The 20375-nt window shown below is 41.3% G+C and overlaps 1 protein-coding gene across 2 annotated transcripts in view; it reads right to left on the bottom strand.

The window, feature by feature from the left end:
- The window catches only part of LOC127453270 (disintegrin and metalloproteinase domain-containing protein 15-like), a 42719-nt gene that overhangs the window by 12580 nt on the left and 9764 nt on the right, over nucleotides 1–20375 (bottom strand). For both annotated transcript variants that reach the window (XM_051719507.1, XM_051719508.1), the window contains exons 3-18: nucleotides 19226–19302; nucleotides 19039–19117; nucleotides 18800–18876; nucleotides 15395–15602; nucleotides 14919–14984; nucleotides 14675–14746; nucleotides 14161–14330; nucleotides 13971–14055; nucleotides 12742–12890; nucleotides 12481–12658; nucleotides 10425–10517; nucleotides 10135–10330; nucleotides 9724–9832; nucleotides 9320–9515; nucleotides 9153–9230; nucleotides 8921–9032 (exon numbers count right to left, since the gene is read on the bottom strand). In XM_051719507.1, the coding sequence (XP_051575467.1) occupies nucleotides 8921–9032; nucleotides 9153–9230; nucleotides 9320–9515; nucleotides 9724–9832; nucleotides 10135–10330; nucleotides 10425–10517; nucleotides 12481–12658; nucleotides 12742–12890; nucleotides 13971–14055; nucleotides 14161–14330; nucleotides 14675–14746; nucleotides 14919–14984; nucleotides 15395–15602; nucleotides 18800–18876; nucleotides 19039–19117; nucleotides 19226–19302 (1945 nt within the window). The remainder of the gene's footprint in view (nucleotides 1–8920; nucleotides 9033–9152; nucleotides 9231–9319; nucleotides 9516–9723; nucleotides 9833–10134; nucleotides 10331–10424; nucleotides 10518–12480; nucleotides 12659–12741; nucleotides 12891–13970; nucleotides 14056–14160; nucleotides 14331–14674; nucleotides 14747–14918; nucleotides 14985–15394; nucleotides 15603–18799; nucleotides 18877–19038; nucleotides 19118–19225; nucleotides 19303–20375) is intronic.

The following is a 20375-nucleotide window of genomic DNA, read 5'->3' as shown; positions in this document are numbered from 1 at the left end:
TGCTGAGTGACTCCAGCCAGGTCTCCAAAGCGACCAAATTGGCCCAGTTGCTAGGGAGGGTAGAGTCACATGGGGTAACCTTCTTGTGGTCACTATAATGTGGTTCGTTCTCGGTGGGGCACATGTTGAGTTGAGCGTGGTTGCCGCAGTGGATGGCGTGAAGCCTCCACATGTGCTATGTCTCTGTGGCAACGCACTCAACAAGCCACGTGATAAGACGTGTGGGTTGATGGTCTCAGACGCGGAGGCAACTGGGATTTGTCCTCCGCCACCCGGACTGAGGTGAATCACTATGCGACCATGAGGACTTAAAGTGCATTGGGAATTGGGCATTCCAAATTGGGAGAAAAAGGGGAAAAATCCCCCAAAAAAATAATATATATTTTTTTTAATTGAATTGTGAAAAACTGAGTTTAAATGTATTTGGCTAAGGTGTATGTAAACTTCTGACTTCAGCTGTATACTGTATATATTCAAGATGTCATCAACAAGAGATTGTTGGAAGAACCGAATCAGGAAGATCTGGCCTTGGATGGGGGATGGCTCCCAAACTGTGGTCAGCAGCACAAGTTTTTCTAACAAGATCCAGCTATGACACTCTTCCAAGCCCTTGAAATTGTCTCTGTGTTATGGAAAAGGGGAGAGTTATCCACTCTGTGAGACCCCAAGAGCAAATCTTCAGCACATGTTGGCTGGGTACAGGACCGCCTTGGCACAAGGACGGTACAGGTGGTGGCATGATCAGGTTCTGCGAAAGCTGGCAGAGATCCTTGAGGTGTGTAGAATAAAGGCCAATAAAGGCCATCATGCTCCTCAGAAGAAGTAAATTGAGTTTGTTAAAAAGGGAGGTGCCACACAGGGCATGGCACGGAGGGAGGAAAGGTCAATCCTGGCACATGGAAGTGATTGATCGATGGTGGTCTACCTTGGCCAGCAGCTAAAATTTCTTTCTGAGATCACCATTACCTCCTTGAGTATGAAATATGTATGAAATGTCTTGCAAATAATCTCTGCGTTATTTGTTTAATTAGGAATAAGGTTTTCACCTTATTAATTAACAGAGAAACAGCAATTTCTCTTTCATAAGATAACAGTCATACTTTGCCAACCAATTCAACCAATTGCATATTTCCAACCAATTGCATATTTCCAACCTATGCACTTATTCATTTATATTATTCTTAAACATATTAGTACCATTTTGTAGTTTTGCTGAATCTCATGAATCCTTCAGATTAATCAGATAACCAGCTCCCTCCAATTTACATATTTCTAATTTATTGAATGGTCCATGTGGATAATTCTTTTACTGTTAAGGTGAAACTCCTTAGCTGGTGCTCCGAGGATGGAGGGAGGGGCCGTCTGATATTAATAATTACACACATATGCACCTTGAGTGAATGGTGATCAAAAATCACCACATACTTTGGTGTCTTGTGTGAGGCCCAGTTCATTTCAATTGGTGCCAGGGTGATTCTCACTACACAGGAGAGACAAGAAAGACCTCCATGTACTCTGGCTGGACCTGGCAAATGCCTATGGATCAGTTCCACACCAGCTCATCAGCTATGCACTGTGTATTTCCGTGTATTAAGAGCTTGGTAGATAGTTACTATGGGGACTTGAAAATATGTCATACAACACAGGAGTACATAACTGGATGGCAGCAACTGGAAAAATGGATTGCGATGGGATGTTCAATCCCTCCCATCCTGTTCACAGCTGCATTTGAGATCATCCTAATTGGTGCCAGACAGATGGCCCAAGGAATCCGTGCACAATCTGGGGTGAGATTGCCAGCACTGCACAACTATATGGATGATGTCACAAGTATTCTTCAGACTGCTGCATGTACAAACAGACTCTTAAAAAGGCTGGAAGAGCTTTTGACATGGGCCAGGATGAACATCAAACCAGCAAATTAATGTAGCTCTTCTATTCGTAAGGGGATTCAAGGCGACCAGGTATCGTTTAAGGTGGATGTTGAAAGAATTCCAGTGCTGGCAGAGCAGCCCATTCAAAGTTTAGGGAGAGAATACAGCAGATCTGTCAGATAAACACATAGCAAGGTTGGTTCTGAAGCAGCTGAAAGAGGGCTTGGATAAGATAGACAATTGTCATCTCCCTGGCAAATACAAGGTTTGGTGTTACCAATTTACATTGTATCATCACATGATGTGGCCATTAAAGATGTGTGAGATCACTGAAGCAGAAGTGGCAAGGATTGATACCAAGGCCAACAGTTACATCAGGAAGTGGCTTGGCTTGCCACATTGTCTTTCAGACATAGCATTGTTTGAAATAAATGCCTTACAGCTGCCATTAAAGTCCATCACACTGGGTTACAAGCAGGAGAAGGCCAGGCTGTTCTAAGAATGAAGAGAATCAGCAGACCAATCAGTGAGGGCTTGTCAAGCCCAGGTCCGAACAGGCAGCGGCTGGAAGGCAGAGGAGTTTGTAAACAGGGTGGTTTCAAGACTGAAGCAACAAGAGATTGTTGGAAGAACCCAATCAGGAAAAGCAGGCCTTGGATGGGGGATGGCTCCCAAACTGTGGTCAGCTGCCTCTAGAAAACAGAAGAAAACAATGGTAGTGACAGAAGTAACTAAGGTGTAAGAGGAAGGGTATATGATTCGAGCAGTCAGCCAGAAGCAGCAATGATGCTGGACAGTATGGGAAGGTGCATCTAATAGAGTTTTAGGATGGGCTGATCTGTGGAAGATACCCCAGGAAGATCCACCTATGACACTCTTCCAAGCTCTATTAGGTTCTGCAAGGAGAGTTGTCCACTCTGTGAGGTCCCAAGAGCAAATCTGCAGTACATGTTGGCTGGGCGCAAGACCGCCTTGGCACAAGGACAGTACAGGTGGCGGCATGATCAGGTTCTGCAAAAGCAGGCAGAGATCCTGGAGGTGGATAGAATAAAGGCCAACAAAAGTCATCTTGCTCCTCAGAGGAAGTACATTGAGTTTGTTAAAAAGGGAGATGCCACACAGGGCATGGCATGGAGGGAGGAAAGGTCAATCATGGCACATGGAAGTGATTGGTCAGTGGTGGTTGACCTTGGCCAGCAGCTAAAATTTCCTTCAGTGATTGTCATTACCTCCTTAAGGCCGGACATGGTGTTATGGTCAACATCAGCAAGGACAGTCAATATGATAGAACTTACTATCCCATCGGAAGAGGGACGTGAGGCAGCCTATGAGAGGGAGAAGCTAAAATATGCTGATCTGGCCGCTGAGTGCAGGGGAAATGGATGGAGGGCTGCCACTTACCCTGTGGAGGTCGGGTGTCGAGGGTTTATTAGAACATCAATGCAGCACCTGCTGAAAAACATTGATATCTTTGGATCAGCATTGAAGAAGTCTCTGAAGGAAATGGAAGAAGGAACAGAAAAAGGGAGCTTCTGGCTATGGTTAAGAAGGAAGGATGAAAAGTGGGGTGTGCAAAAGTGAGAAAGTGTAAATAGGGAACAATTGCGATATGTGGTGAGGTAGCATGTAGAAGAGGAAAGGGGTGAGGAGGAATATTTCCACTGACCTACTCAGTCCTTATCCAGGGGTTTCTGGAGAGGGATTGAGTGGGGAGCAAAACCAGGCCAAGCTAGGCATTGGAGGGGCAGCTAACGCAGTCTCACAGCTCGCCTCTCACGTCGCTCTCCTACTTAATCTGTTGGAGGATTGGTTTAAGGATAGGCACTGGACAGGTGGTAGGCAGAGATTGATAGCTTGTGTTTTTTTCTAACAGAGAAAAGGCCTTGGACATAGGGTAGGTCTGCTCATGGGGGGGGTGTATTGAACCCATGGTATGTCTCGACAAGAAAGGAGGAATGTCTTGTTGGGAAATCAAGGACGAAAGGCAATGGAAAAGATTTGGTGTCCAGCTGCGGGGGGTGGCAGGGAGATGTCCCTGACCGCTGCCCCACCACCATGAGATTTTCCAGGATTAATTGGACAAAACATCCGTGATAGGTGGCTGATGACCCCGTAGCTGGACAACTGAGGGCACCGGCGGAGGTGCGGCAGGCTGTAATGCCCAGCAGGTTTAGACATCTACCTGTGCATCTGAGTTTGAAAGAATTATTTATAAATGAAATATTGTGGGGAGCAACCAGGCCGCCATGCGAGGACTGGATGAGTAAACAACGAGCTCTGTGCACTTTGCTAGTTTTAACACTTTTAATGACATAAACCATGAGATTTGATACACTCTATTTCATAACAGTTCTAGGAGGACAATATGTCAAAGAATTCAAAATCCTCAGGCTCTGGAGACATTAAAAGTCACTTACGTGCTCAAAGTGACACCCCTGAGCAGGCCGTGAGCCAGCGAGTCAATTATTTTGGAGAGATGCAGGAAATGCTGATGTTGAAAATGTCAGCAATGCTGACGAAGGTCATTGCTGACTTGGAGGATCTTGCTGTGATACGTCGATTGATCACTGCCATAGAAGCAAAGTTCTCTGAGGTGGTTACAAGAGTGGGGGATGTCGAGAAACGGATCGATTATCTGAAGTCATCGGAGAGGGAATTATCTGCTAATCTGCTAGTGACCAAGGTGGATTTGGAGCATGTCTGGGAGAAGTTGGAGGACACGGAGAACCGTAGCCGGCAGAATAATGTCATTTTGTCTGAATTCCTAAGAGGACAAAGAAGGACAGGATATGGTGAAATTCCTAGATGGGCTCCTTCCGAATCTGCTCGACATAGCAGACCATAAGCTGGAAATCGAACGAGCTCACAGGGTTCCTGCTTGTCGATCCGCTGAGGGAGACAGGCCCCAATCAATTCTTGCCAAATTTCTGAGATCATCTGATAAAGATCTGGAGTGGTGGTGGCGTAGTGGGCTAAAGCAAATAACTGGTAATCCCCACAGCCATCACCATTGTGTGCTTGAGCAAGGCACTTAACTCCAGGTTGCTCCAGGGGGATTGTCCCTGTAATAAATGCACTGTAAGTCGCTTTGGATAAAAGCGTCTGCCAAATGCATAAATATAAATGTAAAGATCTTGTGTTTCATGAAGGGTGGAGTAAAGGAAGCCATTCTTGGAAAAACCACAGCATTTTCTTGTTCCCAGACTTTGCGAATTCGACAAGAGAGAAACGTGATCGATTTAAAGAATGCAAGAAATTTTTATATCAACAGAAGGTCCCTTTTGCACTGATATTCCCAGCCAAATTGAGAATAGATGCTAAGGAGGGCTGTAAAACATTCACATGCCCATAGCAAGCGATGTCCTTCATAAGGTCAATGGAGTGAGTAAGTTATCTTGTGGTACTCATGTTGCAGCTGAGTTGACCGGCTCACTGAGCATTCACTTGACTGTTTGAGGAAACTGAGCATTTTTTTGTGCTGGTTCTGCCTAGTAGCTGGAGCTTATTTTGTAGAGTGGCACGACTTCAGGACAGTTTTGTGGATGAATCTACATGCTCTTTGTGTTTGTTCCGCCTATTGGCTGGAGTTTGTTTTATAGATTATCTTTTCTGTATAATTGTCTCACAAAATTTGTATAGAAACACCAGACTTGAGCAATCCGACGGCAAAGTTTTCATGGGGGGCCTTTTAGGTGTACATGGACTGTTTGAGTTTGGAGGGATGGACGCCAGTTGCCGCTGTCGTAAGCGGGGTTAATGCGCACGTTTTTCTTTTTTCTGTTTGTTTGGTTCTGGGGGAAGTTTGGGTTTTAATGGTCGTACCAATGGTGGAATGTGGTATTTATAATCTTGTTTTTGACACACAATCTATTTTTTCTTATATGTCAAAATATCAAATGTTAATATGAGTGGATTGTCTCTCTCTCCACGTGGAATATGAATGGTAGGGGCACCCCATAAAAAGAAGGAAGGTTATTTCTCTTCTTAAGCATAAGAAATATGATATAGTGTTTCTTCAAGAATGTTTTTTATACTGCTGGCTTGAGTAAGAGCAGGGGAGTCATTACACGGATCAGTAAACATTTACAATTCAAATGTCTCAAACAGATTAAAGATAAATTAGGAAGAGTCATTATTGTTTTAGCTGAAATTCAGGGGCAATGTCTTATTTTGTCTAATATTTATGCACCGAACGTTAATGATCAGGGCTTTTTTATGGGATGTTGCAAGCCGCATTTTAGTCTTAGATCACACCCTGGTGTATTTAGAGGTGTTGCCACATACGGAGACAAATAAATCATATAGTTGGCATTTTAATGTATCCCTTTTGCAAAATCCTGAATTCCAACAAATGCTTAAGACTGAAATCAATGTCTATATGGAGACTAACTGGTCCTCAGTATCCTCTGTGGGCATGGCTTGGGAGGCACTTAAGGCAGTTCTTAGGGGTCAGATCATACACTATGCCTCATTCACCAAAAAATCCAAAGCACAAGAACTCATGGAATTGGAAGGGAATTGCCAAGTCAGAGCTGAAGCACTGAATGTTGTCTAATGGCCTCAGGGAATTGACCCGATTGAAATACAGATATAATTCTATTTTGTCGTGGAAGGTGGAGTTTTGGCTATTCAGGGCAAGACAGTCATACTTTGAGTTGGGAGACAAAGCGGGGAAGCTTCTGGCCAGATATATAAAACAGAGAGTCTTTTTCTACCATTCCCTCAGTGAAATCTGCTGGTGGTGAAATATTTATCTCAGCCATTGATATTAATAATGCTTTTAAAGAATTCTATCTTGATCTCTATAGTTCCACGTCTTCATCTACTGAAGAGGATTTTAGAAACTTTGTGGAACCATTAGAACTTCCTAAACTGACGACTGAGCAAAATAATTTTCTTGACTCTGAGATAACCTTGGAGGAGCTGGCGAGGTAATTAAGGCCTTGCTACAGGAGTTTTTAGATCTTATGCTACAGAACTGACTCCAATTTTGCTAGAAGTTTATATGGAATCATTAAAGAATAGAAAGCTTCAGCCAATTCTTAAAAAAGTCTGATTCTTAAAAAGGACAAAGATCCAAGCGAGTGTAAGTGTTATCGTCCAATTTCCCTGATCCAGCTAGACGTTAAAATATTGTCAAATATTCTGGCTAACCGATTAATAAAGTTATGACATCTCTTATACATATAGATATTCGGGCCGTAACTCTTCTGATAACATTAGAGGTTTCATTAATATCATGTGGTTAGTGGCAAATGATCAGACTCCGGTCGCTGCCATCTCACTTGACGCCGGAAAGGCATTTGATATGGTAGAATGGGATTATCTTTTTAAGATTTTGGAAATGTATGGGTTCAAGAATACTTTTATTGGGTGGATTAAGTTACTTTATAGACACCCGGTAGCGGCGGTTCAAACGAATGGATTAATTTCAGACTATTTTACTCTGGATAGGGGCACCCGGCAGGGTTGCCCTCTTTCCCACTTATTATTCTATCTTGCCCAGGAACCATTAGCAGCCGCGATAAGAAGGAAGGATGATTTTCCAGGGGTGGTGGCAGGTGGCATGGCGCATAAGCTTTTGCTTCACGCAGATGATATTTTATTATTTGTCTCCGACCCTACTAGATTTATGCCTTGTCTCCACAGAATTATTAATTCCTTTTCTAAGTTCTCAGGATACAGAGTGAGTCTAAATCAAAGCTTTGGCTCTGACAGCGTACTGCCCGGTAACAGCTTTTCAGCCGGGTACGCCTTCCAGTGGCCCAAACAGGGCATGAAGTATTTGGGTATTTTATTACCAGCAAATTTGTGTGATTTAGTTAGAGTTAATTTTGACCCTTTATTAAAAAGGTTTTTGAGCGATGTGGGTAGATGGGCTTCATTACATTTATCTATGACTGGGAAGGTTAATGTTATTAAAATGAATTGTATTCCAGAATTCAATTACCTGCTACAATCTCTCCCTATAGATGTCCCTCTCTCTTATTTCAAGCAATTTGATAGCATAGCAAAGTCCTTCATTTGGAATGGTAAATGTTCCAGATTACATTTCAGTAAATTGCATAAGCCGATTGACAAAGGTGGGCTAGGCCTACACAAGATTTTGTTTTATTATTATGCATTTTGTCTCAGACATTTGGCTCTTTGGTCGCTTCCACCTGAGAGGTTTCTTTCTATCAAACTAACCGGAGAAGTTAAGTTAAACTCCGTTATCTCACATTTGCACTCGGTATGGACAAAAGTGTCCAGAGTGTTTAATTCTTAATTCAGACATTTATTTAAATGTTGCCTCGAGCATATGGCTGAATCCAAAATGATGTATGAATAAGTCCCCTTTCTGCTGGTCAGAGTGGATTGTGAGGGAGGTTAATACGCTCGGTGACCTATATGAGAGTGGAGTGCTGAGATCCTTTGAAAATATGGTTCAACATTTTGGGAATCCCAGGTCTCAATTCTTTAGGTATTTACAGCTGCGCCACCTGAACTGTACTATTTTTGGGAGTAGTATACACCCCCCTAAAGCGGCAGATACTCTGGGAGTGGTGATTACTGCTTTTGGAAAAGGTCATGAGGCATCAGTGTATTACTCCATGTTAATTCAGAGTCTGGGGGACGAAGCTTCAACTTCTCTTAAGAGACTATGGGAGAAAGATTTAAACTTGGTACTGGAGGAGGGAGTGTGGGATAGGATTCTAAAAAACATCATGTCTACAGATGCAAGGGTGCACCTTATGCAGTTTAAGATTTTACATCGATTCTATTGGACCCCCTCTAGATTGTATAAGCTTGGTCTTAAAAACACACCCACCTGCTGGTATTAATTTATATAATGTGATTCCGTATTTTCTGTTATGTTTATTTACTTTGTGAATGGAATCAATACAATTTTTTAATAATAAATAAATAAATGAAATATTGTTTATTCAAATATAAATTACAAAAGGTTCTTATAGGGTTAGGGTGTGGTATTTTTAATTCGTCTATTGTATGTCCCCATGTAGATACAAGTAAACATGTGTGTGTGTTTTGTGTGTGAGTGTTACCTCTGGGTTCTCGTGTGGGGCCACTGTCCACACTGCCTCCAGTACCAGAGTATCTGCAATCAGGAGGAGCCCAGCCCTCATCACAGTGACAATTCTTGTTACTGTTACACACCTACATGCACAAAGAGAGATAAAGACAGAGTCAAGGGGTTAGCTTTAAACTTCTATCATTATGATAAACAGAAAAGTTCTCCAGATATGTAGTGTCCTCTCCTCCCATCCCCATCCTTACCCCATGGCCATTGCACTTCCTGCGGCATTCTTCTACACCAAACATGGAAACGTCCTGACAGCGTTGGTCCACACAAGCCTGAGAAATTGATACTGAGTTGTTACAGCAAAAAGATTGCAGATACATTATTTAATTTAAAGAAAGTTGGACATTTTGTGGGCACACACCTTGTTGGATCCACAAGCAGTCCCCTGGGCCACCATTGCTGGGTCAGAAACATCATCACCGAGATTAAAATAGGTCCCTCGACAGATAAAGTCACTCTGGTTCAATTTAACCTTTGTGGTCAGAATCTCAGCATTGGAGCCCAGCAGAGGACGGTCACTTCCACCCTGACACTGGACCCTCCCACAGTGCACATCCCTAAACATTAACAGGAGCATTCCAGAAGAGGTGCAACATTATTAAAACAATATAACGGCACAGTTTTGCACATTTTGTTCTAATTACCTATATAAAATATATGAAAAAGAATTTACAAAACATACAATTTGTGGGGGATTTCAGGAAAACAAATGTAATCATGTTGATATTTGAAAAAAATTGCATGTTAGAGTCAACATGTCCTCACCCTTTCAAGCAGGGGATGTAGGAACCATTGGGCATCTGGCCGCAGTTTCCATACTTATTGCCCTGTTTATTCACTGAAGAGAAGCAGATGGGTGGAGCATGGGTGGAGTCTAAGAGGGGTGGAGAGAAAGAGGAACAAACTAAAATAAATCTACTTCTGAAACTACAGGAAACCTCTATGGATTGTGAGTTGACAATATTCAATGAAGAAAGCTGCAAGTGCAAACATCTACATCTTAACAGCCTATTTTTGTGAAACTGCTTTATACATTTCATTCCATCCACAAAGAAGGTAATATGGAAATATTGTTTACTTCCATATTTCCTAGACCCTTCGGTCCAAACACAAAGCCAGTGATTGGCTCTAGGTGAGAATCGTCAGACACATGCTTGTGGAGTGTGTGACACTCACTTGGTCCCCAGAGCATTTGGCACTGCGCATCCAGACTGGCACACACACCGCTGTAGCAGAAAGATGCCCCACCCTTGCACAGCTCTCCATTCTGCAGGAACACATTGGGTGGGCAGTAGGGGGAGGTACCAGTGCAGTACTCCGGCAAATCACAATCTCCTATGGGCTCTCGACACACCCACCCAGCCACACGCAGCTACAGGGGAGAAGGGGATGCGGTGAGATTCATATAAGCAGCATATGTTTGAATGTGTGTGTATGCATGCCTGTTAATACGGACCCCTACACACCTTGCAGTTTTCACAGCAGATACCATCAGAAGAACACTGGGCACCTTGAACTAGTTTACATGTACTGGAATTGCAGCAAGGATCATTACATTCCTGAACACACACACACACAGGAAACAGATTTCACACTGAGGTGCAGGGCACATTAAAGAATTTATTTATTTTACATATAAAATTAGAGTCTGATATTTTCAGGTAGTTTGGCATTATGTTCTTGATGGAATAGTTCACCCAAAATATGAAAATTCTGTAATTTTTCACTAATCCTCATCTTGTTCCAAATCTGCATGCTGTTATTTAAATGTGAAACTTTACACAGTTTTGTTGCATACAATGACAGTTCATAGTGACCACAGGCTGTCCATCATAAACAAAAAAGCAATATGAAAGCACAAATAAAGTAGACCATACAACTCATGTGCCAGGGCCGTTTCTAGCTATAAGCGGTATAAGCAGTCGCTTAGGACCCCCGAGCCGCCAAGGGGCCCCGCAAAGCAATGTTGTTGTTTTTGTTTTATGTTGTTTTTTAAATAAAACCTGCGAGTAAGACTCAGACAGCTGTTTATGGCTCAATTAGACAGTTAAAAGGGGCCCCTTTGTGGCCCTAGAGGGAAGGGAGAATGTAACTGCAAGGAGAGAGTTGTAGCTAGATGTGGCAGGCATGGCCTCCAAGTAGGATTTGCTTAGGGCCCCCATATACTCAGAAACAGCCCTGTCATGTACTATATTACCTGTCTTCTGAAGCATATGATAGCTTTATATGATGAACAGACCGAAATGCAAGGCAGCATTTGCTCTTAAATTAAATAATTCATGCAAATCCTTATACATTCCTCAAATTAAATCAGTTATGCACATTATTATGCATCTCTCAAATCAAATATAGTGCCAACAACAACATTTGGTTATGAGCAGGCCCAGGAGGAATCTGCGTGCACAGAACTCCGCAGAAAACGTCACAGATTTCCGCAGAATTGCGACATCTGTCATTCATAAAAGTTCTATGCATTTCCCACCCCTTACTTATAACTGCATGATGCATTTAGATACCAAAAAGAGTGTAGTACTCTCAGATACATTTAAGACATTTTGCTCTGTTTAAATCCTTTCCGCAGAATGCTGCAGATTTTCCCCAAAAATCTGTGCAGAAAATGCAAAATTAAAAAAAAATAAATAAATAAAATAAAAGTCTCCTAACCCTAGCTTACAAAAATTAACCATGGTTTCATATCAGTAACCATAATATCACCATGGTATTTTTCTAGTAAAATCATAGTAACCACAAAATTAAACATGGTTACTATTAACTACTATTAACAACGTTACTGTAGTAACACCATGGTTAGTACATCAGACCTATATAGTTTCAACCAAAACACATGGTTACTACAATATCACTACAGTAAAACCATGGTTAATTTTATCCGGATCAAATCCTTCTCTAAACACTCAGACATTCACCGTGACCATATCACTGCAAAGAATCTCTTTTTTGTATTACTATAAGTAGTATTATAGGAAATATTATGAGTAGAGAAAAAGTATGTCATGGAGTGGGATTCAAACCTGGATCTCCAGTGTGACAACACATACACATACTGTCATTACACCCAAAGCTACTATACCATAGCTGCATATGGGGGTGCAGTTTGTTGTAAAATCCTGTGTTTCCACCAGACTATTGGAGCGCAAATAGTCACTTAGTTATCCAATCTCTTAATCCACTAAATGTCTAACCCGTACACCAGTTTTATGTCTCTGCCCCATCGCAAAAAATTCAAATATGCCTGCCTTAATTTGATCAGCAGTTGACCCCAAATAAATCTGTTGTGGCTGTCTTGAGTTTGATCTGAGCTGTGCTGGGCAGAGTTAGTGTAAAAAGCCTCTGCCAACAAGATGGGCTATTTGCACTTAGTGTAAATAGATGCTCCGAAATGTAAAACAAATCTGTGCACAGCCACATGAGGCACACTGACACAAATCAGCTGAGCTCAGGCTCGAACTAACCAGAACCAGGATCAGTCATATCTACAGTAGACAGGAAGTGGTTTCTTACATCCAGCAGGCCACAGTCACACTCTTCTCCTTTCTCCACATACAAGTTCCCGCAGCGCGGACCTCCCATAAGACTCTCCGGCTGAGGTACGTTAAACAGACACATCCCGCCACCATGCAGCAGACTGAGAGAGAGATCCCGCTCACTGCAACTGCTGAAGAGCTGACTTGGCATAAACCTGCACATGGGAGCATTTACTGTATACTGCATGATTTATCACCTGACAATCACACATACACTTGCAGTCATCACAGAACTCACCCAGTAGAGGGCTCCATGATGCAGCCTCCAAGGCGTGGCTCGTTCTGACACTGACAGCTTCGGTTGGCAGTATCGTGGCTCATTCCCAGGTTGTGACCTAGTTCATGTGCTACTGTGGAGGCCACACCCAACACACTTACCAGGTGATCCTATGACCCAACCAATAGGAAACATGCATGAATATTTAGATGTCTGCAATTGGAACACTGCACAGAGTCGTGCTGGCAACCAAGTGACATTGTACTGTTACTTTGAAATTTTGTTGAACGCTTGGTTTATTTGCTTGGTTTATTGTTTGCTGCACTACGCTGGATTGCTCCACCCCATGAGATCTCATTCGTTAATATCCCACTCCTCATATCTATATGTTAAACATCAATCTCTTCTGTTTGGCTGTGATGAGAAGGGTATAGCTGCAGGCATTGGTGTGGTGGTGGCATAGTGGACTAAAGCACTGGACTGGTTAGCAAAAGGTTGTTGGTTCAATTCCCAGAGCCACCACCATTGTGTCCTTGAGCAAGGAACTTAACTCCAGGTTGCTCCAGGCGGACTGTCCCTGTAATAAGGGCACTGTAAATTGCTATGGATAAAAGCGTCTGCCAAATGCATAAATGTAAATGCATCGCTCCAAAAAGGGGTAGTCACTCCAAATCACCACTGAAGAGATAGGGAGCCCCTTACCTAACCCTTTCCCTAAACTTAACCATGAGTGGAAGTGACAGCCCCTTTTGGAGTTGGTGCAAGCCCCTTTTGGAGTAACCATGCCACTTTTGGAGTGGCCCCGCCCTCTTTTGGAGATTCCACCCCCACTTGGAGGTCTCCAGCCTGCAGCTATACCTACTTGGCTGTGATTGCGCTGGGCTGCGCAGCAGTTTCGTGTTCAGTGTGTGCAATAAGGTGTAAAGGGCCATTCACACCAAACTTGTTTTCTGTCTGAGCTGTTTTTTTTTAACTGTTTGTCTATTTAAACATGCCATAGACAGACATCTTTGATCATTGTGCTACGTTTCAACATTTTTTCAGCGTCTTGTACATGGGTGCCACATTTATAAGATGCTTTGTCAATTTAAAAGAACATCAACTGTTATAAATATATCTCGAAACACCTGCATTCTGTTCCATTAGCTGTGTATAGTTTTTTGAATGCAAAAACGTATTTGGTCTGAACAGCCCCTAAGGTTGTAATATTGTAGCCTTTAATAAATGCACTAATATAAGATTTTTCTCACCACATTCACTCCTCCAGATCGATCCCTTGAGCACATGGAGGACTGAGATGCCATGCCAACCGTCGTCCCACCAAATGACTCACCCCTAACATAAACACATATATAGCAATTCTGAATTATTTCCCTAAACATAAAAACATCTTCAATGATCACACTGTTGCCACCTATCCCACAATGCGTGTGCACGTACATGATTAGCTGTGCATTGTCATGCCGTAGTCGTGGTAGCAGCTCCCTCGTCCTCCACTCCAGGAAGCGGTTTAGAGTTTCAGTGGGACTTTTATCCACCTGGATCTTATCCTGGTCATTCCAGATCTCCAAACCCAGCAGAGCCACACGCACATTTAGCGGCCGATAGAACTGAGACAGTTCCCAGACAGAGGAAGAGAGACAGACATTTAAACAGACACAAATTAATACTTTCAGTATATGTGAAAGTGCTTTCATAAAAGTGTGAAAAGAGTGACAAAATGTTTAATGATGGAGTTTACAATCACTGTAAATCACTGAATATGCATCACTCACAAAGGTTTTTGACATGTAGTTTGACACATCTGGATCTGACTGCATACAAAATATTAGGCTAGCTTGTCAAGCCTAGTTTTGGACTCTTGATGAATGACAATGGCTAGTTTCTATTCTACCTGCATTCACATTTAATTTGTACCTTGGCTCTACCAGATCTGAAACCAATGTTTACATACCCAATCCACTTGATTTGCCACATCCAGCATGCGGTAGATAATGGTTTTATTATTCTTCTGATAGTTCACATACTGTGAGAAAGACACACAAAGAGAAACTGAAAAATGGAAACTGATTTAAAATGGCAACAGTGCACATCTAGATATAAAAGGTTACATATGGTAGTTCAGAATAGTGGCAGAGTAGATGCACCAATAGAGGACATAACTGCCTCACAGGCATGTACTGTATATCTTGTCCTACCTCTTTATGATCTGCCACCAGCACAAGTTCAATATATTTGGTCTCTGAAAGAATGTCTCTCTTACTCTGTCACACAACAGCAAAGGAGAATCATGAGAACAAGTGCTGATACCCATCATCAATTCACACACACTCAAATTCATGGACACATACAGTACAGACACTTCCATACTCATGCATGCAGGGTTAACACCCACTGAATAAAATTGGCTTTGGTGAATAAATAAAACAGAGTTACTCACTAATGGCAATTCAAATCAAAGACTTTAAACTAAAAGTACTGTCTACTAAAGAAAACATCTGTATTCTAAAAAAAAAAAAACATCAAAATCTTATCTAGTACGCTTAAAGTTTTTTTTTATTTATTTTTTTTTTATGTATTGACATTAGGACATTAAATATATATTTTTTATAAAAATAAAGCATATTACACACACATACACACACACACACACACACACACACGGCATACTCACCCTGTGTGTTTGTGGAATGATCTGAATGGGAGGAATAAAAGTGTGAGATACTCCGCAGTCTCTAGATTCAGATGTTTGCTGGTGAGTAAGATAGATCACATGCATGAATCCATCTTCCATTTCTCCACTCCCCTCCTCATCTTTATTAACTTCTTCTTCATCAGGATGTAGCTCAAAGCTCAGTGTGGCGTTAATGACGATCACTCCCCTTTTGAGAAGAGCACAAAATGTTTTGTGCAGTTTAAACGTAAAGTACAATGCTTACTTACTGACAAAGACTGAACTACCATGTTCACACTCATACACACACACACACATCTGATATAAACACACATGATAATTGTTTTCAAATATATGTGTAAGCTCTTTTTTGCAGGTCAGTTTGTGCAATGAACTGACACCTATCTATCCCTCTTTCTCTCTATCTGTGTACAGGTGCATCTCAATAAATTAGAATGTCGTGGAAAAGTTCATTTATTTCAGTAATTCAACTCAAATTGTGAAACTCGTGTATTAAATAAATTCAGTGCACACAGACTGAAGTAGTTTAAGTCTTTGGTTCTTTTAATTGTGATGATTTTGGCTCACATTTAACAAAAACCCACCAATTCACTATCTCAAAAAATTAGAATACATCATAAGACCAATAAAAAAAACATTTTTAGTGAATTGTTGGCCTTCTGGAAAGTATGTTCATTTACTGTATATGTACTCAATACTTGGTAGGGGCTCCTTTTGCTTTAATTACTGCCTCAGTTCAGCGTGGCATGGAGGTGATCAGTTTGTGGCACTGCTGAGGTGGTATGGAAGCCCAGGTTTCTTTGACAGTGGCCTTCAGCTCATCTGCATTTTTTGGTCTCTTGTTTCTCATTTTCCTCTTGACAATACCCCATAGATTCTCTATGGGGTTCAGGTCTGGTGAGTTTGCTGGCCAGTCAAGCACACCAACACCATGGTCATTTAACCAACTTTTGGTGCTTTTGGCAGTGTGGGCAGGTGCCAAATCCTGCTGGAAAATGAAATCAGCATCTTTAAAAAGCTGGTCAGCAGAAGGAAGCATGAAGTGCTTCAAAATTTCTTGGTAAACGGGTGCAGTGACTTTGGTTTTCAAAAAACACAATGGACCAACACCAGCAGATGACATTGCACCCCAAATCATCACAGACTGTGGAAACTTAACACTGGACTTCAAGCAACTTGGGCTATGAGCTTCTCCACCCTTCCTCCAGACTCTAGGACCTTGGTTTCCAAATGAAATACAAAACTTGCTCTCATCTGAAAAGAGGACTTTGGACCACTGGGCAACAGTCCAGTTCTTCTTCTCCTTAGCCCAGGTAAGACACCTCTGACGTTGTCTGTGGTTCAGGAGTGGCTTAACAAGAGGAATACGACAACTGTAGCCAAATTCCTTGACACGTCTGTGTGTGGTGGCTCTTGATGCCTTGACCCCAGCCTCAGTCCATTCCTTGTGAAGTTCACCCAAATTCTTGAATCGATTTTGCTTGACAATCCTCATTAGGCTGCGGTTCTCTCGGTTGGTTGTGCATCTTTTTCTTCCACACTTTTTCCTTCCACTCAACTTTTTGTTAACATGCTTGGATACAGCACTCTGTGAACAGCCAGCTTCTTTGGCAATGAATGTTTGTGGCTTACCGTCCTTGTAAAGGGTATCAATGATTGTCTTCTGGACAACTGTCAGATCAGCAGTCTTCCCCATGATTGTGTAGCCTAGTGAACCAAACTGAGAGACCATTTTGAAGGCTCAGGAAACCTTTGCAGGTGTTTTGAGTTGATTAGCTGATTGGCATGTCACCATATTCTAATTTTTTGAGATAGTGAATTGGTGGGTTTTTGTTAAATGTGAGCCAAAATCATCACAATTAAAAGAACCAAAGACTTAAATTACTTCAGTCTGTGTGCACTGAATTTATTTAATACACGAGTTTCACAATTTGAGTTGAATTACTGAAATAAATGAACTTTTCCACGACATTCTAATTTATTGAGATGCACCTATATATATATATATACACACACACACACACACACACAGAGAGAGAGAGAGAGAGAGAGAGAGAGAGAGAATGCAAAGAGAGTACTGTGCAAAAGTTTTAGGCACTTGTGAAAAATTTTGCAGAGTGAGGAGTTTTTTAATTTATCAGTTAACGTCATACAAAGTCTAGTAAACATAAAAAAAAAAGCTAAATCAATATTTGTGGTGACAACCTTTGCCTCCAAAAGAGCAGCAATTCTCCTAGGTACACCTGGACACAGTTCATATATATACTGTATACATATGTGTGTGTGTGTGTGTGTGTGTGTGTGTGGATGGGTTTGGGTGGTTTATGAGGAAATCTTCTAATATTACAAACTGGTAATTACAAGGATATTATGCTATAAATGTGGTTTATGAGGACAGTTCTAGTGTCCCCATAATTAAAATCGCTTAAAAAAAAAAAAGATACTAAACGATTTGTTTTGAAAATATAAAATGCAGAAAGTTTTTTGTGAGGGTTAGGTTTAGGGGTAGGGTTATGGGATAGAATCTATAGTTCATTCAGTAGAAAAATCATTATGTCTGTGGAGAGTCCTCATAAGGATAGCCGCACCAACGTGTGTGTGTGTGTGTGTGTTTGTTATGTGACTGCCTCTGCTCTTATTCTGCACATTATGTGATGTGGTATGTGATGTCCCTGTTTTTATTAATAGGCAAAATACAGGGGAATAGGGTCAGAACATGACACAGGTCAGATTTGAACCTGTGTTTCCATGAGCTCCTGTGTTAAGAACACAGGCATACCTACTTTGCTGAAATGCCAGCATTATGCTTAACTCTTAGTATTTTTATAAGACCAAATAAATGTAAGTATCAACTTTTATTTGGTTTCTGTCTGTTTGTTTGCACTCAACAAGGACAATAAAATACATAAAACAAGGCATTTGGTGATCTGAGCACTTGTACTTGAGTATGAATTACAGCTCAGCACAGAAACATTCTCAAAGCACAACACTCCCAAGATCTAAAATCTAGGAACAGTTTATACTAGGAAAATGAAAGATTATGTGGGTGAAGGTCAACAGCCTTTGATAATCTGTCAGGAATTACAGAGAGAGGAAACAGCAGCTACAGGTCACACCCATCCTTTCTAATATTCCCTCCATCAATTTCACAGTCCTCTCTATCTACAAGTTTCTCCTGACAAGTTTTATATGTATATTACCATGATCTGTGAAACCTACTGTAAGATGGTCTTAAGCTGGTTTTATTGTTTACTGCACTGCAAGTAACCTGCAGCATTCTTAAAAGATTTTAGACAATGATTCATTTACATCCCTTACAGAAATTTCATCACAGAGGATCTGCATCTTTTGGAGTTTGAAAAAATTAAAACAAGCATATATTACCGTAACCCAGAGCAAGAGCTGAGAGCTACACGGGACTGAGGGAAACCTTGCACTGAGCCGTGATAGTAACAGTGGGTCTGAAATAGAGATGGAGAATGATGACAGAAAAAGAGTGAAAGAGATCCAGAAGAAAAGTTAGAGAGAAAAATACAGTACAAAACCACTGATCTCTGGATTTGACATTGATTAAACCATTATGAAATAAATATGCTCTAGCATATGTAGAGGGGTCCACTCACCACTGGATTCTGCTCCATGGATACCACGGTTCCATTTGGCAGGTAGTAGAACACGTGAGGTGGCTTTGGCAAAAGATCTCTGCAGGAAGTTACAGTGAAGGTGTGGCTCAGCCCAAACAGACAAATTTTCCTATATGATGATGACTTCTTCAATAGATGCAGAATACTGTAGATACACTTGACTTACTGGTTTTTCTCCAGGTCCAGGATGTACAAGCTGGTTCCCACATTTAAACCACACTGGAGTCTATCAGGGTGACCATTCTGGAGAGACAGAGACAAAGAGAGAGAAACAGGTGTAGTGGACTAAAGCACTGAACTAGTAAGCAGAAGGTTGTTGGTTCAATCCCCACAACCACCACCATTGTGTCCTTGAGCAAGGCACTTAACTCCAGGTTGCTCCAGGGGGATTGTCCCTGTAATCAGGGCACTGTAAGTCGCTTTGGATAAAAGCGTCTGCTAAATGTAAAATGTAAATTACTCTGATAAGTGACTATATTTGGTATGTAAATTCATCTCCATTTAATTTTTTTTAAAATCTGAAACATTTTTATTTATCCCCCATTATTTTATTTTCCCTGTATTTCCTATATTTCTTTAATTGCTACAGTTTATTTTATGTATTTTTTGCATTGTCTGTTTTGGTACTAATAGGTAGCGGGATCATGATTACTTGAGATTATCTTATAATGTTTTTGCTTACTAAAGATGTTGAGTTCTGCTTCTTAGTATTCTTATGATTAGTGGGTGACAGACAAAAACCCAGTAATCCCTCACCAGGTAACTTTTCATAGTAACTGATAACCACTTACCATCACACACAGAAACACCAGATTCCTTCTCATTAAACCACAGATTCCACACAAACAAACTACATAACCAAAGACAAATCAGCTTATTTACAAACCTGAGACCAGTGTACAGTATAAGCGGATTTAAAACTGGTTTTACTAAAGCCTAAGGGTTAAATATGTATGGTTGAGACATAAAGATTTAATCTTTCACACATTTCCATTTCAGTGACTTTGTTTATCTCAACTATTAATCAGCAAAAGAGCAGGGAAACAGTGGAAAAGAGGAGGCATTGAGAGAATAAAAAAGCTGCATTTTAGAGGAGAATTGGCTATAATCAGACTTCCCCTCTTTCCAACCCTTTCTATCCCTTCTCTCATCTCACTTCCTATTCTAAGCACTTTTTCCTGCCATTCTACCACATCCCTTGGCACACACATTTAGCAGCTTGATGAAAAAGTGAAACCCCACTCAGCTTCCTGTCATACTGGTGCTGCTTTTTCCTGCTTTTCTCCAACGTACTAATAGGAACAGCTCACATTATT

This window comes from Myxocyprinus asiaticus, chromosome 15, assembly GCF_019703515.2.
Source record: "Myxocyprinus asiaticus isolate MX2 ecotype Aquarium Trade chromosome 15, UBuf_Myxa_2, whole genome shotgun sequence".
Classification (NCBI taxonomy): Eukaryota; Metazoa; Chordata; class Actinopteri; order Cypriniformes; family Catostomidae; genus Myxocyprinus; species Myxocyprinus asiaticus.
This window is presented reverse-complemented; position numbering and strand designations above follow the sequence as displayed.